Source organism: Mytilus trossulus, chromosome 8 (genome assembly GCF_036588685.1).
Source record: "Mytilus trossulus isolate FHL-02 chromosome 8, PNRI_Mtr1.1.1.hap1, whole genome shotgun sequence".
Taxonomy (NCBI): domain Eukaryota; kingdom Metazoa; phylum Mollusca; class Bivalvia; order Mytilida; family Mytilidae; genus Mytilus; species Mytilus trossulus.
The window spans coordinates 14,668,944-14,691,900 of NC_086380.1; the positions used below are offsets into that span (position 1 = coordinate 14,668,944).

Below are 22,957 nucleotides of genomic sequence, written 5' to 3' on the forward strand. Positions count from 1 at the left end.
AGGGGATCCAGAAAAACAGCACATGGAATTGTGTGATAAACTCGGTGGTATACCATATGCAAGAAATCATTTACAGTTTGTTGTAAGTAAATAAAGACAAAATATAAATTGCTTCTAACGTAGCTTACAAAACAGGAGTTATCCTGCTATTGATGTTACCACAAAATGAACATGCATATGTAACCAATAGAAAACAGTCTACTTTTTAAATAAGAGCAGATAGATATGCGTGGTAAGAATCACTTCACTTGGTCCGTCACTGCTCTGCATTATGCGCATTCCTCTAAAATGACGAGGAAAATATTTAATGCGACTAATCAAAATCAAAAAAGTTTTGTGACGCCTTGATTGAGTTAATACAATATTTGACAGGAAACTAGTCCATTACACGAAGTGGGTTATACTTGGGGTTTGGTTTTTTTTTCATCTTCTCATGGTTGGCCAAGTTATATAATAATATGATGATGACAGAATTGTTTAGCACAATTAGTGAACAGGGAAAATATTGTTTTGAAATTTTGAAATTTTACTGACTAGACTAGATTCATAAATTTTTATGTTTGAAGTGAAAACATTTCATTTATTCTAAATAATGTTGTGTTTTGTCTTTTTAGGAACGTATTGCACAACGATATAAAATCACACCACTACTATAGGAGATATATCATTAATACAACTAGAGGAGCGACGTAATAATAAATATTATTTTGCACACCTGATGTTGATTGTTTTACAAAAGCAACTGTAATTTATAAAAAAACAAAATAATGTGCCTTTAGAAATTTTCGCCTCTATTTAAGAACTTCATTTTAGTGCTGACGTTTGGGACAAAGATCGATATACTTTCATATGGAAGTATGGACTCTTGGTCAGTGATATCATTTTAAACAACCATTTTAAAATTAGAAAACATTAGTATTCAGCTTCCTTTCATTGTTCCTTATACGATACTGGTAAATGATAAATACAGGTGATAACTGTGAAAACTTTATTAATCTACATGTGGCTCAGTGTTTGTTTTCAAAATGTTTTAAAAGCGCTTTGGCTTAAAGGAGGTTCGCTAGTAATGTTTTGGCTTTTTTGTCAGATTTTCGGAATGGTTTTGACAATTTGAATGCCTTAATAATGTTTGCCCATTGACCCTCGTTTGTCTTTTAATAAATCTTTCACGTGTACAATTATCAGCCATCTGTAAAAGTCTTATAAAGTGGGTCTCATTGGGGTTTAAGCGTGACGCGGGATTTCCGATTTGTTGTAAGCGTAACACGTGGAAGTCAAATTATTGTGTCGTGAAAACGGGAAATAAGGTCTAGCGGGACCCGGGAAATCACAAAAAGATGAGAATTGCTTACGTACATTGTGTAAGCGGGATACGGGAATCTGACAAAACAGGAAGCAGGGTCAAGGATCGGAACCCCCAATGAGACCCTTAAAAAATCTTTGTTATTTTTAAAAGTTTTTCAGACCTTAAACTGGTCAATACTCAAGCTATGAAAAATCAAGGAAGACCATTTTCCCGCTACATGTCAATGGCTAATATCTTGAAAACAAGCACATTACCCTATATCTTTTCTACTCTTTCGGTTCCTTTATTGATCTCCTACATGTATCAATAGAACAAGTGTTATGAAAAACTTGTTATTTTTAAACTAAGTAGCGAACTCCCTTAACGGTTGGATGGCTTCTTTTATTTTGTGCCCAATAGATTGAGTTTGATTTTTTCAGTAACACTTAAGCCTACAACCAGTGAATCCTTTGAATTGTTTTGTTCGTCTGTACGCACAGGACTCCAAAACACGGTGGGCTTCATGGAAGAGCGTAATTTCTGAAAGAATAATAAAATAATAGCAAAAACTAAGTACATGCATATATCTATAAGGACTTTGGTCTTGTGAGGTAAAGTCTACCGTTTGGTCATTACAAATATGACGGTGAGGTTTCATTATGTAATAAACTACTAGTATATAATATGTTCATTTGGGTTATTGCCCATGTCAATATATTAAGATAGTTCAATAAACTGAATGCTGTTTGGGAGGAAAAAGTGACAACTTCTCGCTATTACCCCTACCGGAAATTAAATGCAAAATTGTGTATTAGAAAAGTTGTGTCCTAGTATTTATTAACCTCTTGATTCAGCCTTTTGCATTTGTTAAATGAATCTTAATATATTAGAAAAGAATATCATCTAGGACATTGAGCAACAGTATTTAACCGATGTTCAAATCGATTATAAAGATACAAAGTACGAACAAAAGCAGAAGAATTGATATGAACTTTTATATGAGCGACAATGTTAGAGTCTCTTTTGAAAGTACCACACACCATAAGAAAACACAGTTTTCGTAGAAGTGCACATCATATGTATAATTTTTAACCTTAAAAAAGTTAAATCATCTTTTTTTTCTAAAATCGCAACATCCGGTTTGTATGAACATTATATCAGACAAGAATTTACACTGGATGTGATCAATTATACTCACTTCTGAAAAAGAGCTCCCTTCTGCTTTCCGAATGGCAATGATTGCAAAAACTATAATAGGTATAATAGGAGACACGGATATAAGTATTCCAATAACGGCTGCATATTGTGGATATACATAACTCCCATACGCTGGTCTTTTATATCCTGCAAATGTTGATATAACTAATACCTAGAAAGAAATTAGGAAAGACAATATGAATCTGGTGAATCAGCAATTCATTCAATATCATCACTTAAGCAATTCGGTATTTCCCGAGGTGTGTCGTATGTGAAAGGGAATGGTAGTTGTGGATCATATTCCTACAAACAAATGCATGCCACTGATGGTGCAGGTATTCTCTTCAAATCTTGAAGACTTGTTTTATCATTATTATGGTCGTAAATATAAATCAAAAGTGTTTACAAGCTTTTCCATTTCCTATTGTTAATTATCCATTTTTAGATGATGACGTTCCCTTGTCACCATCTTCTGGTGTTTAAATATCTCAACTTGTATGATTCGCTCATGTATGTAATAACGTATTTGATTTCAGAGAAAGAAATCTATGAATTACAGAAATTATAACAACAGGGTTTTCGATATCACAACTAGTCAAAACATTTACTAAATCTTATCATCAGTACAATGACACCATTCGTAAATATAAATGAACATGCAGGCATCTTATACGTTCAAGTAATTCACATCCAATTGTTTATTACTATATTCTTTACAAAGCACAAATATATTGACATATTCATCTCAAAAGTTAACTAAACCTGTAAACAGACTTATAGAGAAGGGGTATAGTTACGATACTGTTGTAAGGAAATGGCATATTTTTGATTTACTATTGGTTCCATTATAGGATTTTGCATTGGGAATAAACTCATTATAGATACCAGGATTAAATTGAGTAAGCACGTCAGACGCTTTTTCGACTACAAAAGACTCAACAGTGACGTTCGAATGTAAACACTTTTTATTATAAAAAAAACAGTTGTTGGCATGTGACGGGTTATGTTCTTCTCATATATTTCATGATGGTATGATACGGGAGTGGTTGTGCCTGATAGTCACATGATGAAGACATAAGCTTTCAAGCAGTGTAATTGAGGTCTTGAGTTGGCATGTCAGTACCTGCTAGTAGTCCTTTGTTTATGTATGAATCACTGTCATTTTGTTTAGTTCATTTTGTTAATAATCTAAAATCGGTCTTCTTTTAAACTGAGTTTTATACTGTGCGTATTGCTTTTCGGGTTTTTTTTTCTACATTGGCTACATGTACCGGGGGATGGTTGATATCCCAAATAACCTGTTTAACCCGCCGTATTTTGTGCATGTCCCAATTTTTATATGATTTTTAGTTTTAGTTTTTTTATATATGTTTTAGTTTAGTTATACGTCCTTCATAACTGAACAAGTATATATTTTCTTTATGGGCCAGTTGGAGCACGCCTCCGCGTATGAGATTTTCTGGATGTGTTTAAGACCCATTGGTGGCCTTGGGCTGTTTAGTTCTCTTTGTTCGGGTTGTTGTCCCATTTCCATTCCCAATTTAATTTTAATATGCTTTCCACATATATCGATTATCGATTACCCAGATGAATTTGGAAAATAATGGGATTTTGGTCCATAATGCTCTTCAACTTCATGCTTTAGTTGTTTCGGTTTTTTTTATTCGAGCCTTACTTCTGAGTCTTTTGTGGACGAATTGCGCGTCTGTCGTACACACATTTTAACCTGGTATCTATGATGGGTGTTGTAGCAATGTATTTGAAATCATGCATGTTTTATTTATTCAATCTTTTTCTTTGTATTTGCATTACGGGAATATTAAATGTACATACATATTTTATTTAAACTTCAGCTGATTTAAGAGGAAGATACTAATAATTTTCTGCAATATCTAAATAAATCTCAATATATTTTAAGTATTTAACTAACCATCAGGATTGCAGGCGTAACAACTGCTATACAAATTCTAAAAAAGGCAGGTAGTCGTTTACCAATCATCAGGTGAAGGTCGTGTGATAGACGTTCGAGTCCTGTATATGAATTCATTTGGATTAGAAATATTTAATGGAAAATATTATTTCTAAAATATCACTTAAAGTAAGCATTAACTGTGTGGTAAAGTTATTGAATCCGTTAAATTTGACACTTACCTTAGTAAGGAATCTTTCTGTGTTGCTGTCTGCAATGTTATTTAAGTATATGTTTGATCTTTGGTGTCTCGTCGGGATTGTTGTCAGGCCTTAACGTGTACTGTACGTTATAGTTTTTTTCATTTCTAAGGATCGTGCGATGGTTAATAGATTTTTTTACATCCGAGTACTTTGATTTCTAGTGGATATTTCTCTCAGTGGCAACCATGATAGCACAGCTCTTTGGTTCTTTCAACAATGACACGTGTAAGAAGGTTTTATTTTAATGATGAACAAGCATCAATAGTAATGATAATATCGTCCGAACGTTTAAAAACAAGACATGGGCAGTCCAAACATTGACAACTAAATTACTAAGTACATGTTAAAGTCTACAGCTAGCAAGATTCAAGATTTCAAGATTTTATTCATAACCTCAGACACATACTTGTGTACAAGAGGACAATATATACAAACATATTAAGATAATACATAACGAAACAGGACAAACGAAACACAAATACATAGTATATTTTAAAAGACATTTGGTATAATTTTATAAAGTATTTTATGATTTTCTTCGCAAAAATTGATAAATCCCTTGAACTTGTACGTTACAAATAGACAACAAGCCAGTGAACTTGTTCTTGCTTGGATGCATTACATAGTAATTTGGTATAAACTTTGATCTAAGAGCAGAAACATCAGCATTTTTACAGGTAAACAATATATGAAACTCATCCCCTATTCCCTCAATACATAATGTACATATCCTATTTTCCCTCGCGATCCCCGCCCATCTACCCGTCTCAATAGGTAACTTCAGATTCGAACATCGAAGTTTAGATATGTAATATCTGTCCTTGGGTAATAATCGCAATAGATACGGTTCCAAACCAAACTCGAGTTTGAATAAAGAATAGAATTCACCCCTAGATGCATTATGTATCTGCGAGAACCAATGCTAATAGTACTGATCTGTTAATCGCTGTTTAACCATACTTTTTAACCAATCAATATTTACAACTAATTGATCGTTCCATATAAAACTAAGACCTGTATCATCAAATATAGATTTTACATATTGAATCCATTGAGTCATTATGCATTAAAATTCATTTTTGCACATAGTATGTGATTAACCTTCAAGTAACAATATATAAATCAAAATACACACCATATATCCATCCAAATATTAAACATTCTAAAATACCAATGATTGGTCGTGAAAATGCAGCAATATACCAATCTATTAGTTGGAAAATATATATCCCTCCCTGAAAAAAGGCAGAAAATAAACATCAGTTTGTGTGGAGTTAGTGTTGCCCAATCCTGTTTTTTCATATCTGTTAATTAATTATCCTATCATCCTTTTTGTCTGTTTTTGTTTTATCTTATGATGTTTCATTTTCCCTTAATTATCTTTTCTCTTGAATCACAAGTTCAGAAACATACCATGAAAATTCAAGGTTACGAAAGTCATATACTCTTTCTATACATTTGTTTAATTATTTTTCATTTCATTTCCGAATTGTCACTTTCAACCTAGTAAATAAAGCATCAGCATTTGATATTTTTTTTGTTTTTACTATCATATCTGTTTTTCATTGCAAACCTGATTGATATATGTACGTATTAATGCATACTATCAGCATTATACTATTTAAGAATTCTTATCGATATTACGTTAAACATATGCTAATCTTTTTTTCTGTATGTTTTCTGTCAATATCATTTACTAACTAGTATGTGATGCATTTGTCTCGCAGTATGTTTTTACAATACATCAAATTTATAGAAAATATAAACTCACCTGGAAACAGAAAATAATTCCAAGCACAAAACACAGCAAACAAAACAGGACTGTGATAGCGCTTCTCCGTCTTCGTAGTCTCGGGAAACTATCCGTTAATACACCAACAGCAGATTCACAAATGGCAAACTTAAAAAAATAATATAAGATATAGCCCTCTCTCTTTGAGAATGTTAATAACTCTCCTTAATATATACATGTAACACACCGGTAACTGACTCTTAATAATATATGTTCTTAAGCATAAATCATGTATGAAACATCTGTTATGTGTATGAAAATATCGTCAATACTACCATCAATATAATACCCCTAATAGGGAAAATAAATCTCCCTTGTTACTACCACTCAGTGCTTTGATTTTGACTTGAATTGTGTTATTGTGACATTATAAGTGAACAGTAGCAAATTAAACTGTTAGGTTAAAATAAACCAGAAATGAGTTTGTTCTTCTTTATATTTCCTTTAAAAAAAACAATCCGCTTTCTCAATTTTTGAAGCAAACTATGTGAATATTTCTCCTACGTAACATAATAAAATGATTGTGATATGCGCAGGGAAATTACACACTATGTTCGTTTCTGGTGTTTGCAAAATCTATAAATAAATCTTTGTAAATAAATAAATATTTTAGTAAAACAGAGAACGAATACTTTTGCAAGCAGCATGTCAACCAAATGCAACTCACAATCAACATACACACAAAGCATGTTAAAAATAAAATGACTTACTATTAAATAGTTTTTGCTAATTTTTATAAATTTTCTGTTACAAAACTTTGAATTTTTCGAAAACCTAAGGATTTTCTTATTCCAGGAATAGATTACCTAAGCCGTATTTGGCACACCTTTTTGGAAATTATGGGTCCTCATTGCTCTTCAACTTTGTACTTGTTTGGCTTTATAGCTATTTTGATCTGAACGTCACTGATGAGTCTTATGTAGTCGAAACGCGCGTCTGGCGTATTAGATTATATTCCTGGTACCTTTGATTTCTATTGCTATAACAATTCCTTACCTGACTATCTAAGCCAACAGTTAAAAGCATTATGAAGAAGAGACACGACCAAACATTCTGACCTGGCAGATGTGCTAGTGCTTCTGGATACGCCATAAAACCTATTCCTGGTCCTTAAAGACATAACATATTCCTCTTATTGATATAGCAATTAACAATTAAACAAGTCTGTTTTCATGTTACATGAATAACAAAAGTGTATTGCCTCAGATATGGAAATGTACGAAGATTTTATTTATATTTTTTTCTGATACAGTTCGTCATATTTGGTAATGAAAAAGTCTGTTATAATAAAGATTCCCTATAGGCTATAAATACTTTGATGTTGTCCTGGTATTTACATTGCAGCGTCACTGTGGTGTTGCTTTTCTGCACGTTTTGTTGGCAACGAGATTAATATCACAACTTAATACATCAGTCAATAAACTATTACAGCCATTATCGACCAATTAGATTAAACTAAAACACATTCGTTCATGTGATACACTTTTTAATATAGATGCGGAAAGAAATGTAAAACACTACGGATTACTTTGATTAAAATACTAGAACTATTTGGTTCCAATTGGATGGTGCACGAGTGGCGTTTTAAAACTATTGATTAAACCCCAAAACAAAGGAACAGCGCCTGAATTGGTGTTCTTTATCGAACAAAATACCCAAAACGCTAACCAGCTCAGTAAAATCGATATCAATCTAGCAACGATTAGAGAGGATTTTTATTAAAGAGGTCGATTACACTGCAGAACCGCACGCTGTTTATGAAAAATATTCAACCGATCGGGAAAGTACAATTAAATCGGCTAGGCATTTGAGAAACATAAAATTCAACACACCTGATTTAACTATTTTGTCGATAGGCAGTCCAAACTTTGTAGCCATGAATCCTAGGACAGTAAATATGACCAGTCCACAATATATACTTGTTCCTTCACTTGTAAACGACAACAGAACAGAATCCCTTAAATAAAATATGGGGAAAACACAACTTAATTTCTGATAGTAAAATGTATAATATATAATAAAAATTATTTATCTATGGAATACACTACACAATAACATATATATATATCGTTCAACAACTGCAAACAATAATTACATTGCAATTGTATATATCCCAGTGCCTTGTATAGCGGAATAAGTTTCGCTCAATATTTGTGATCTAAAGTTGTTGACCATTGGCGGATCCCGGGTGGGATGTGTACCGGGGGATGGAACCACCGCCCTTTTTTGGCCGATCAATGCATTTGAATGGGGACATAAAGTTGGAACCCCCCTTTTTTGAATGGCTTGATCCGCCCCTGTTAACGTATATATTGCTTTGGTCTCTGGTTGAGAGTCGTCTCATTGGCAATCGTACCACATCCTCTTATCTTTTTATGCTTGTTTTTTTTTATTTGCATCCCTTTAAAACATCTAGTTGCCTGTATACTGTTTATATGGTGTGAGTACTATTCCGAATTTATTTTTTTTATATTTTAAAGTTCAGCTGAATGACGTGAAACCATCGAGAATAGTATGTTTTGCTTCGAATACCAATCATGATACCAAGGGACAAAGAAACAATGAATGATAAAATTACAACATAAATAAATTAAGATTTACTGTCCAAACGACGTTAACTTTTAATTAGTATTCACAAAAGTGTATTTCTAATGCGAATTGGATAATTCGAATTAGCCAATTCGAATTATTTCGAATGAAAAAAAGAAAAGTGTGTGAACGCGATTAGCGAATTAGATTCACATTCGATTCGAATTCAATGTCCGAATAAAAGTATAACGCTTCTTTTGTTAACTGGGTTTTGATTGAAAATAGTTTCATTATTTCAAAAGGAGTTGGTTTATTATATTAACCTCAAGCAATTGTTGTCAAATTTGTTGAAACTAGCGAGAGAAATAAGGAGACCGGTCCCAGTTCCTAATGAAAAGAATACTTGTAAGCCAGCTTCGATCCAAATCTGAAATTGAGAAAAAAAAAACATTAAACATTAAACATAATTAAATTATAAATTTTAAAGTCCTCGCCGAGACGGCTCGGACTTTAAAATTGATAATTTAACTATCTTGATTGGATAAATCCGATAATCAACTGGTATCAATGTAAGAATCTATATGTATCAACCTCATCAAAAGTCAATAATTGTATAACATTTACCTCACCAAAAGACAGTAATTGTATAATATTACGGATTACAAATGTGTCGAGGTTTGTGATTGGATAACAACACAGAGATCTATGTCAGTGTATATTCAGGAAATTGCCGGGGTATATACGACGTTTTTATCCCCAATTGGAACCTCAAAAACGTCATCAATAACACCGGTTACTATGTGACGTAGTCAAAAGCTATCAGATTGTCAGAGGCTCACAGAGGGAAAATAATGACGTGCTTCAGTCAATAAAACATTTTTTATACTTAAATTTAATGTTAAAAGTGTTATTATAAATAATTACATACACCATAAAATTATGATAACAGCAAGTTAGAAAATCATTCACGTGTGCCGAACATATTAAGGTTTTCAACTTATATGTGTTGTGAACAAAAACCTGCACTGGAAAATAATCCGTGATATATATGTTATTCAGGTCTCAGAAAGGGTATATACTGTGACATTCCCGGCTCAGGGGATATAAACTCTAAGCCGGGAATGTCACAGTATATACCCTGTCTGAGACCTGAATAACATATAATTTTTAGTTGGATTTTATGTTACATTTGTACCTCTCTATATCTTACATCACAATGCTTTAGAACGAGCTTTTCGATATCAGAACCAGTCTCTGGTATATCCGTTATTGCGCTTGCATATATATCATTGCTGCCCATTTTTTGCCTTTCTAATACTTAGTACATGTTTATCATAAATTAAATTCGATGTACTTAATGCGGATCGCAACAATTACATGATACATGTATATACATTCATTTATACTCTCAAGTTTCATACAAAAAAGATAGATGAAGCGAGAAGTCTCTTTCTCTCTATCTATCTTTTTCATTTTAAATTTCGTGCACATCTTTTTTGTTATATCTTTATACTAAAGTTAAAATATGAATATACTTATTATATCTTATATGATTGCCTTATTACATAAATTTAAAAGTATAAGCCAATTCTGTTTTGTTTATACTTTAGTGTACATGGTCTCCGAATATCATTATAGTACACGGATGTCTGTGAACCCACTTTTAAATTGTATGCACAACAGACAATTTCTATAACGATGAACAAATTCAATACTCCTTCAAAAATATTATAATATCCATGCAATGAAATACAAATTTATTTAAAGAGTCATTGGTCTTAATCTATTTATCTAATAGCATTCGAACGAACAACTCAGCATGTATGCCGATACATTCGTTTTATATTGTAATAGGAAAAATCGGTGAAAAATCAGTGATGTGCACCGGCCGTTAGTCATTGTTCACCCCTAATTTGACACCCGTCGTATTGTTTATGCTACATGTACAAATCCAGTAAAATATCTCATTCAGTAATATCATATCAAAATAACCAGAGGACGGATTTGTTGTTACAATCTGCGCATATCTGTGGTCACCATAATGGGATATATATCTCGCACATTTTCATGAATTGAACATTAATTTTAATGACATGCAGTATCAATCAGATGTTGTTTTCCCGCGACCAAAATAGTTTGTTCTTTAAAGATGGAAATCACAATATTTTTTCCAGTTCTCTCACAGCGAAATGGTTGTTGCAATATTATAATGTTTCATACTTACACTGATTTCTAAAAGTTTACTAAAATCTGGATTCAGAAATGTCATAACTCCGTAAAGAGAACCCTCAAGTGTCAGTCCTCTGATGAATATCACTGTCAGTAAAATATACGGTAATACTGCTGTTACGTACACAACCTTTAAAAAAAACATATATACATGTAATGTAATTGAGATATTTTATACACTATTTCTCCATATAGCTCATATTAAAAGATATTTTCAAAATTGCCTTATAAGGATTGACTTTATGCAAATGATGTCCAATCTTAATACGTAGTGCTTTTATTGTTTTAACTTATGGAAAATGTTTCAAACCTTTTTAGAATTATTTGGCTTTTTGAGGAAAATAAAAATGGCTTTTTAAATGTAATGCTTACATATTCATGTTAAAACGTTCACCAACACTCGTAAAATATACTAGTAGGTAAACATTTATAGTCATTCACACGATGGCGATAAAACACAACCCTTACTATTAGGTATGCATGAGGTAACAATGTATACATTGAGAGTTGTCTCATTGACATCTTCTATCTTATATCTATGTAGTAAAGGGAAGAATGTCGAGAACAATATACTAAAAGTAAATCAATGATCATAAGAAGAAGAATAAGAATAGAATATTTATAATTCCAATCAAGGGCCCTTGACGGGCAGCATAACATGTACACATAGAACAATACATCATGATTTGTGACAGAAAAACATTTTTATATAATAAAAATAGATCATATGATATAAACTACTGTATACTAACTAACCTTCCCTATTGATTTGATCCCTTTCATTATGCATAATCCTACAATAACCCATGCACCAAGCAAGCACAACAATAAACGCCAGTTCAAATTACCCAAGTCTTCTAAACCTGTGGACATTTGCAGTACATTGTTTCTGCAATGAAGAAAATTTGTTCCATAAGAAATGCGTATTTATTTATATTTTTGGCTAATCAGTAATAGGATATTGCAAGAATGCTAAAAAAAATGAGACTGATGCTTTTTTGCTTCATTGTATATGTAAATGCATTCGACATGCAAAACCACAGATCATTCGGATATGAGTCGGAATAAAATGTCGTAATAGAGATACAGGTTTTATTGCAGAGAATTACCTTGTGAACGTAACTTGGGAAACATTCGATTTATTGTATCTAAAAATAAGGAGATAAAGTAGGATTGCCAAAGATATTATCCACAAGAGACCAAAGGACAAAGCTTCAAAAAAAGTGTTTTTATTTTCAATAACAAAAATGAATATCGGCGTATGTAGAACCTGTTTTTCAAAAAGAAATGAACATGTGGTATGATTGCCAATAAGACAACTCTTACAATAGATCAAATGAGACACAAATAAACAACTGTAGGTCGACATACGCCCTGCAACAATGAGCAAAGCCCGTACCGCATAGTTAGCTATAAAAGGTCATGTTGGTGATATATTTTCTAGGAAGAATAACTTAAGAGAGAACTGAATAAGCTTAACACCAACAGAAGGGCTCATTTTGAAATACATGATGTGCATTTCTATCACTCAATGGTCCTTAAATTATATAAGCCCAAAAGAAGGATCTATAAGGCCCGAGAACTTACTGCCAAAAGTCTTCCTGTGCAGTAATCCATTCGGAACTTCTGTTCGCTACAAACTCCATTTCTGTGGTATCTTCATACAACTGCGAACTAATGTTTAAACTCTGCCCTGTTATGTTATTAATATTCTTCAAGAACCCGTGGTCCACTACACAATTAGGACTATTCCAGTAGTTGTCACAATTTGTCCATGGTAACGGACTCAGAAAAGAGTTTCCGATGTAATACAAAGTCCATGCGATGATCATGTTGTAATAGATACTAAATACAAAAATAGGAATCATCATACCAACACCTATTCCTGGAAAATAAAATCATCATTCCCGATATAATACAAAGTCCATGCAATGATCATGTTATAAAAAATACTAAATACAAAAATAGGAATCATCATACCGACACCGATTCCTGAAACATATGATAAAATTATTCCCGAAGTAAGGGGGCTACCCTTTGATTTATAGGGGGAAAAGGGGGGTTAAGGATGCTAATTTTGTTCTGCATATTTTTTTACGCTTTGATGTCTTGTTCTTTTTCACTCTTTCTATCCTGTCTTTTTTTATTAGTTTATCCTGCTTGTTTTTTTTTGCAAAATTGCTTACTCATCCTGCCTTTTTTTAAATTTTATCCTTGACCCATAAAAATCAAATAGTAGCCACGTATATCTAATGATCATGTTATAAATATACTAAAATTAGATGTAGGAATCATCATACCAACATCTTTCCCTGAAAAATAAAATCATCGGTCAAACAACCTACTATGACAACTCTTATTTCATTTCAGTGGTAAAAATTCTTCAAAGTTTGACATTGTCACATACATACAATGTTCCTGTATAAAAATATAAAAATGACGTTTGTGAATTTGTACAAAAAAAAATCATACACAATGAGTGAGTGCCTTTTCCAAGACACACACACACACACACACCCACACACACACAGAGAGAGAGAGAGAGAGAGAGAGAGAGAGAGAGAGAGAGAGAGAGAGAGAGAGTATATAGAAAGAGGGAGGGACAGATTGAGACAGACACAGAGAGGGAGAGAGGAGAGTATACATAGAAAGAGGGAGGGACAGATTGAGACAGACACAGAGAGAGATAGACACACAGAGAGAGAGAGAGAGAGAGAGAGAGAGAGAGAGAGAGAGAGAGAGAGAGAGAGAGAGAGAGAGAGAGAGGATGGGGTATGGCAAGTGCGTTGAAATCTAACATAGTTTTGACAAATTTATTATCCCCCCCCCCCTAATGTGTTTCTTCGGTAGAACAAATATGTTTGCATTTATCTATATATTGAACCCACTGATAGAAAACGGTATTTTACCTTCAATTGATAAAAGAAATTGATGAAAATTTGCATAAACGAATTTTAACATTAAACAGTCGTGTCTCACTACAGATAGATACACATGCTACATTAAGGGGCGCCGAATGGGACTCTTGTGGTTTTGTACAAAATTCAATTATGTCAAAACAAATTTTTTTTTGACTTACAACACTATGTGATACAGATTTGTTTTAAGAGAACTTCAATTTTGTGATGACAAAATTCATTTTTGTAGACAAAACTCATTCTTCTCATGTCAAAATTCATTTTTTTTTTTTTATTCAACAACAATTCATTTTTGTAGACAAAATTCATTTTTGTAGACAAAATTCATTTTTGTAGACAAAATTCATTTTTGTAGACAAAATTCATTTTTGTAGACAAAATTCCTTTTTGTCATGACAAGATTCCTTTTTGTCATGACAAGATTCAATTTTTTCAAATAGATGTGCAAATATAAACTTATTTGCATTCAAAATTAGCTTGTATGACACAAAATTGACTTGTGTGACACAAAATTGACTTGTGTGACACAAAATTGACTTGTGTGACACAAAATTGACTTCTTTAACAAATTGAATTTTGTAACTTTTGTGGTAAATTTTCACTTCTGTTTAACAAAACTCAATTTTGTATTCACAAAAATAAACACAAAATTGAATTTGGTCATGAAAAAAGGAATTTTGTGTCACAAAAGTCAATTTTTTCAACACAAAAGTCAATTTTGTCAACACAAATGTCAATTTTGTCAACACAAAAGTCAATTTTGTCAACACAAAATTAAGCACAAAATTGAGTTTTGTCATGACAAACATGAATTTTGTGTTTATTTTTATGAAGACAAAATTGACTTTTGTGTGAAATTTTCACTTCTGTTTAACAAAACTCAATTTTTTATACACAAAAATAAACACAAAATTGAATTGTGTAACAAAATCTCAGTTTTGTATGCAAATTAGTTCACAGAATCCAATTCAAACTAATTTGCATACACAATTTACTTTTGTCGTCTAATTTACAAATAAGGTAACAAACGTAAAGTTTGTGTTACAAAAATGAATGTTGTGATGACAAAAGAAACTTTTGTCCACTGAAAGATAATTTTGTATGACAAAATTTAAATGTGTAGTATGTATGCTACAACATTTGATAAACTAAACTAAATTTTGTTGAACACAACTCACTTTTGTCCGTAGAAAATTCAATTTCGAGTACAAAGCTACAAGAGTCCCATTCGGCGCCCCGTACATAACACAATTATATTTCCATTTCAATACAAAATGATAATTTAAATCTAGTATAAACACAGCTTCTACCATATTTTTGAACAGCTTTTTACCAGCTCAGTATATGTCACAGCATGATGAAGCAAGTCAATATGTATATAAATATATATGTCATTTTAATAATCTGCACGGATCGATTGATCCTATTTGTCCCGAACGACGTATTAGTCAAAGTGAGTGTTTAATTGGTCATTTCCAATTGACTCGTTGAACTTAAATGAACAGTAAAGATATAGAAAAGAACATGTGGTATGATTGCCAATGCGTCAACTCTCCACAAGAGACCGAATTGAAGATTTTTAAAAGGTCACCGAACGGTCATCAACAATGAACAAAGACCGTACCGAAGAGTCAGCTATAAAAGGCCCAGAAATGGTCGACACTTGTAAAACAATTCAAACAAACAACAGAAGGCCTAATTTATGTACAACAATACAATGAACGAAAAACAAATGTTTAACACATCAACAAACGACAAACACTAAATTACAAGCTCCTGACATTAGACAGGGACATATGTACAAACTGTGGCGGGGTTAAACATGTTAGCGGGATCCCAACTCTCCCCTATTAGATGTTTCTCAACATCTTACGAACGAACGAAAATCGCCTTGACTTGACGTAACATACCGTAACAAGAAAAGAGGAATCATTCATTTATTGAATTATTTTTTGAGCTATTGGACGTGCACTTCCTTTCATTAAGATATGCAAGCACGGTTCTTTTAAACCATTTCGAGTTGTGGACATATTATTATACTGAATGCGAGTTCTCTCTCATGTGTACTAAGTGTCCTTTTTTTTTAATTTTATCTAGGCTCAGATCAAAGGTAAAAGGTCATGCGCAAAAAAGAAGTTAATTGAATCTAGGAGTGAACGACTCTAGTTTTTAATTTGAAAAAAAATCTTAGGTCCGGAATAACTTAGTTGCCTCAAAGCTCTAAAATCAAACTGGTTAGTTTTTCACCTTATATAATTATCATTGAACTATGTTCTACCTAAATTGCCAAGAAGGTGAATTCAGGGAAATACTGAAATAGATATTTGAGAAAAAAAATCACTTGAAATGATATTCTGTAATATAGTGTAGATTTTTGTTTTATTTTTAAAGGGTTTCTTATCCTTTTTATCTATGTTTTATTATAGTAAACATATCAGAATATTAGTATAATTAAAAAAAATTAATGAACATTTTTGATAACTATATTACAATGAGTTTTGAGGATGCTGTAGCACTAATACTTGCCATTAGAATACACACAACTTTATAACTTACGATATAATCGCCCACTCCCCCCTCCAAAAAAAAGTAATAATTAAAAAAAATAAAAAAATAATTAAAAACATATAAATAAATAGCAGTTTTTACGACATATATATATCAAAGATGTATGAAAAAAAGAGTTCCTTATATCTACTACTGAATACTATCGAATAAATATGGAGATAAATGGAGAAATTTAAATTGTCTTAAACGACATCTTATATCTTTATCCGTTTTTATTCAATATGTAAAAAAATGTATATTTATCGAAGCTGCTTTCCACTTACACAAGTATTAACACTTATCAGAATACTTGTATATGAAAAATGGGTTATGGTTTGATAAATAATAAGCGAATATGCCGTGGTTCCTATACAGAAAAAAGCGTTAAAACGTTATATTTTAAAACTGTAACATAATAGCTGGACATTTTGAAAATTCAGGTGTTCAGTCTGAACTCGAATCATTCGTAATTTGCAGATTTTTTAAAACCCCTTGTAATGCACATTTTGAATATCATATAAAAAGAGAAGATGTGGTATGATTGCCAATGAGACAACTATCCACAAAAGAACAAAATGACACAGACACTAACAACTATAGGTCACCGTACGGCCTTCAACAATAAGCAAAGCCCATACCGCATAGTCATCTTTAAAAGGCCCCAATAAGACGGCAATGTAAAACAATTCAAACGAGAAAACTAACGGCCTTGTTTATGTAAAACAAATGAACGAAAAACAAATATGTAACACATAAACAAACGACAACCACTGAATTACAGGCTCCTGACTTGGGACAGGCACATACATAAATAAGCATTTATCAAGTCATTTCGAAAAAAGAAAATAGCAAGAACATAATTTTTTTTACCGATTCTTCCATTTTCTAATATTAATCCTTCCAAATTACTACTTCTTACACATAACGATTCTACATTCCAAACTCATCAACCATGTACATTTTTGAAAATTCGTATGAAGTCATAGTTCAAATCCGTAAACTTTTATTGTACAAAAATGCAGCTAAATACGTTAAATTTTACATAAGTTTCATTTATTTTTGCACTTTTATCCATGTTCGTTTCATACTCTAAGATTTAATTTTGATAACAATTTTTATTAAAAGGATTTTAATGGCTATCTTAAATCATTTTATCATAAAAAAAAATACCATTCAAAATATTATGTTTAACACGGTTGTACATGTATACAGCTACTTTTAAAAGCTCATTTAACAATGGCTGTCAACTTTGTGCACGCTGTCACAATTCAATTCAATGTTTGATTAAAGTCTCATCTCTCAACAAGTACAATCAATCATTATACATTGTAAAATAAGATTTAAAATTAAAATTAGAGCCATTCTATACAGAATTATAAGAGACTATTAAAATGCATAGATATAATACACAATATGAAATAAAATACTATTTACAATATATACATAAAATTTCTACGTCTTTTTAAAATCAAATGACAGGTTTTGGCACACACACGTATCATATGTACATCTGAGAATAAAAACACTAACTTTTGATTATCATCTAAAGAATTATAATTATCATTAAAAGTTTCAGCAACATAATATAAATGGGTTCTTAAATCGTCATAAAGAGGACATCTAATAAAACATGCGCTTCATCTTCAATAAAAACGTCACATATATGACACACTCTATTTTCTAAAACAATATTTTTATATCTCCCTGTTTCAATTCTTAGGGGAGCAACACCACATCTAAATTTGGCGAAAGCACTTCTGTGAATGAAGGGTAAAGCTATGTTGCAGTATTCCTCCGGTTCAAAATTTGTCTTAAACAGTCTGTAAGTTCGTAGCTTATTGCCACTTCTGTCCAATATAGATTTATCAGAATGTAAAACAACAGGCCAATTATCGACATGTTTTCCGTGTAATTTTGACATAAAAAAATTATATGTTCAGTGAGGGGACCGTGAAATTGAAGACACACTCTAATTTGGCATTACAACTAGAAAGATCATTATCATATGTAATAATTTTCAAGTTGATTGGACATCAACTTCATAAAAAAAGACCTTCCTGAGCAAAAGAAAGGATGCATAGGCCGAAAACTATAGTACACCTAGGTGGGGTATACAAAACACATAATACTCATCGTGATTGACATTATATCCAGTCGCTATCGCTCGTATTGAATTAGTGGTAATCATCGATATAAATTCAAACCCCATAAATTATTTGTTAACTTGTTTGTACTGATACAAATACTTAAAGTTCAGGTGGACCCTATGGCTAAAATGGCTGTATTTTCACCTCAAAATTTACTCTGAGTACAGACAAACCTGCGCATCTGTAAAAAAATTCAGGCATAGCATGCCCTAGATAACTAAATTTCAAGTATGTTTTATGTTTTAGAAAAATAAAAACTTACCAGGATTTTGTCGTGCACTTTTTTTCATTCCTCCAGAAGGTGCCAAAATAAACTAAGTTGGGAAACAGGTTTGAGAACTTCCCCACAGGTAAAAATTAAAGTGAGTATTTTTAATTGACATGGACATTAGATGGACAATAGATACCTGACAATAATTGGTTATTTAAACTGTGTACCTGAGTGGACCATATCAAGGTTAACTCAACTGTTTGTTAATTTCATCATCTTCTCCAGAGACGAAAAAAAGTGTACGGCAAAATCCAGTTAAGTTATGAATTTTCTTAATCATACAATGCATTTGAATTCTATTTATCTTGGGCATGCTATGCTTTAAAACTTTTCCAGATGCACAGGTTTGCCTGTACTCAGAGAACATTTTGAGGTGAAAATACGGCCATTTTAGCCATAGGGTCCACATGAACCTTAATATCTTCATCAAACGAAAGATTCATTGGAACTATTCTCTTTTTGTCAGAATTCTTGTATTATTCGTTGAAATATGGCATTAATTTAACATCTGCTAGGAAAAAAATGAACTAGATATAGTGACCTGTGTCCATTGATAAATTTACCTTTGAATAGTGGACATACTTCCCAAACATGGAGAAATCCTTTACCACTAAATTGTCCAATGGTGGTCTCCAGGAATAATAATGGTAGTCCACATAGAACCAAGAAAAACAGAAATGGAATCAAAAATGCTCCTGAAACAAAAACATGATGTTCTTTTTAGTAAAAAAAACAACTAATATACATGTAGTTTTTAGAAAAATTATGAAGTGTAAATGTTGGTAATTTTTTTGATTTAGACTGGATTTCGTTCTTTTTTCCATTTCAAAAAACGCATCTGGGAATTTATTACATTTCCTCTTTTTTAATTTTTAGTCACTAGTTCGAACTTCAATTCCCATTTCCATGCAAAACATATATAAAAAATTGACAAATGATACATGCTATACTTTATTTTATCTGGTAAATATTCGGTCAATTTGAGAGAAAAAAAAACATGCCTTCGTCTAAACAGTTTTGTGACTAAAATTTGGCTAAAAGATTACTAAGTTCCAAATTATCCGATGTTAGAATAGGTACTATGAAAATCTTCTGTAAGCAATATGTACAATTTGCAAAGTATAGAAAAAAAATCTAGGGAAATAATAAGTGCGCCATCTTAAAAATCTTTAACAGCATACACATTACAACTCGCACATCAATGGTGTAAGAAGGTCTCAAAAAATGTAAAATAAAATGATATATATATATATATATATACACGTATATTAAAATATATAAACATGAAGTGTATCTTTTTTTTTTAGTCTTTTGAGGGAGAGGTAATTATTTTTTGACGGGGGAATTTTTCACAACTGTAAATCAGACTTAAAAGGAACCCTAGATTTGATACACGCATGCAACTGTATCCCCTTGATGGTATATCATTGTTTCACCTACCTCCACCGTTTCTCATGCAAATGTACGGGAAACGCCACAGATTTCCTAATCCAACAAGATAACCCACCATTGACAAAACATATTCCACTTTTTTGCTCCATTCTCCCCTTTCCTGGCGATTTCTTTCAAAGTCGTTGCTGCTGTTAGATAAACTGCTCATTTTAAAATAAAACATATAAAATTCTCCTACAAAATGAAACTTTACGACATTGAACGGTCATGTATGGTTGGTTGAATTATATTCTATATGCTTACTGAACGAATTCAACTTTTCAAGGTTAATATGTGAAAACTTCATGCATGAGAATATCTGTTTTTCACTTCTTATACTTAAATTGACTTTAATTTTTTATATTTACTTTTTTTAAATACGCTGATTATGAACATTCCCAGTTCCGTAAAATCTTGAATTGCAACTTTTATATATTTATATTCATATTTAACTAAATGTCCCAAATTAATGGGGTGTACTACCATAAAATTAACTGAATCTTATTGTCGTTATTTTTAACACCGTGAAAACTTCAATGCCATAAATATGGAAATGTAAATGAAACTATATTATAAATCGCTTGGTGAATTTTCTAGTTGATGATAGTTTATATACCAATTCTTCGTTTGTGACAATTAAGACTTGAAGTGACATTTTCGGTTATGAGATACATTTTTGATAGATCATTACTGGATGTGTTAATGTATTATTTTATTAAAGTTTTTTTGAAATTTGGATGCATTTCTTTCTAACCAAAACTTTGTACAAACGTTGTGCGGCGTGTGTTGTTGTTTTCTAAACGCTACAAAAGTACAAAACAAATACATTGCTTAATAAGTCTTTACTGGACCTGTTTGAACTTCCAATAATGCATGCACATGTTGTTGGTAAACAGACTTTTTACAAACGTAGAAAACATACATCGTTATATCAGGATGAAGTTAGAAACAAATTTAGCGTGTGTACTAACAAAAGATTAACAATAAACTGTAGACGCATCTTTAGCGAGTACATGTTCAAATTTTTCCAAAGTTTATGTAAACTTTGCGAACGTATGTTAGAAACAAATTAATGATCAAAACATGTGCGCGCTTAGTCGATTGCATCGTTTGTGTTAGAGAAAAATGCACTCTAAAACTTTAATTATTATATCTTTCAAAGACATACTCACCCAATGTTTCCCAATTAATTTTTTGGGGGTTCAAACTAGTTTGTAAAGAATTTTCTACGTTGTATCTACGATATGTTTAAGGGCATACGATACAGTTACAGGGAAGGTAATGACGTTGCTAACGTAATTTGTTATTTTCGCGACGTCAAACTGTGAGATATCGGGAAAAGATGCATTTTCGAACTATTTACACCACTGGGTCGATGCCACTGCTGGTGGACGTTTCGCCGCCGAGGGTATCACCAGCCCAGTAGTCAGCACTTCGGTGTTGACATGAATATCAATTATATGGTCATTTTTATAAATTTTCTGTTTACAAAACTTTGAATTATTCGAAAAACTAAGGATTTTCTTACCCCAGGAGTAGATTACCTTAGCCGTATTTGGCACAACTTTTTGGAATTTTGGGTCCTCAATGCTCTTCAACTTTGTATTTGTTTGGCTTTTTAACTATTTTGATCTGATCGTCACTGATGAGTCTTATGTAGACGAAACGCGCGTCTGGCGTATAAAATTATAATCCTGGTACTTTTGATAACTATTTACACCACTGGGTCGATGCCACTGCTGGTGGACGTTTCGTCCCCGAAGGTATCACCAGCCCAGTAGTCAGCACTTCGGTGTTGACATGAATATCAATTATATGGTCATTTTTATAAATTTTCTGTTTACAAAACTTTGAATTATTCGAAAAACTAAGGATTTTCTTACCCCAGGAGTAGATTATCTTAGCCGTATTTGGCACAACTTTTTGGAATTTTGGGTCCTCAATGCTCTTCAACTTTGTATTTGTTTGGCTTTTTAACTATTTTGATCTGAGCGTCACTGGTGAGTCTTATGTAGACGAAACGCGCGTCTGGCGTATAAAATTATAATCCTGGTACTTTTGATAACTATTTACACCACTGGGTCGATGCCACTGCTGGTGGACGTTTCGTCCCTGAGGGTATCACCAGCCCAGTAGTCAGCACTTCGGTGTTGACATGAATATCAATTATATGGTCATTTTTATAAATTTTCTGTTTACAAAACTTTGAATTATTCGAAAAACTAAGGATTTTCTTACCCCAGGAGTAGATTACCTTAGCCGTATTTGGCACAACTTTTTGGAATTTTGGGTCCTCAATGCTCTTCAACTTTGTATTTGTTTGGCTTTTTAACTATTTTGATCTGAGCGTCACTGATGAGTCTCATGTAGACGAAACGCGCGTCTGGCGTATAAAATTATAATCCTGGTACTTTTGATAACTATTTACACCACTGGGTC

General features: G+C 32.3%; 1 protein-coding gene across 1 annotated transcript; it reads right to left on the reverse strand.

Annotated features, from left to right (window-relative positions):
- Positions 1-973: 973 nt before the first annotated feature.
- LOC134727380 (sodium- and chloride-dependent glycine transporter 1-like) lies at positions 974-20,749 on the reverse strand. Its single transcript, XM_063591756.1, has 13 exons — positions 20,528-20,749; positions 19,651-19,782; positions 12,792-13,089; positions 11,961-12,093; positions 11,200-11,334; positions 9,299-9,402; positions 8,279-8,403; positions 7,443-7,555; positions 6,426-6,554; positions 5,790-5,889; positions 4,413-4,513; positions 2,484-2,654; positions 974-1,825 (listed from the first exon to the last, which is right to left on the reverse strand). Exons 1-13 carry the CDS (start codon positions 20,700-20,702, stop codon positions 1,688-1,690), a joined length of 1,854 nt encoding a protein of 617 aa, XP_063447826.1. The 5' UTR covers positions 20,703-20,749; the 3' UTR covers positions 974-1,687.
- Between the last annotated feature and the right edge of the window lie 2,208 nt (positions 20,750-22,957).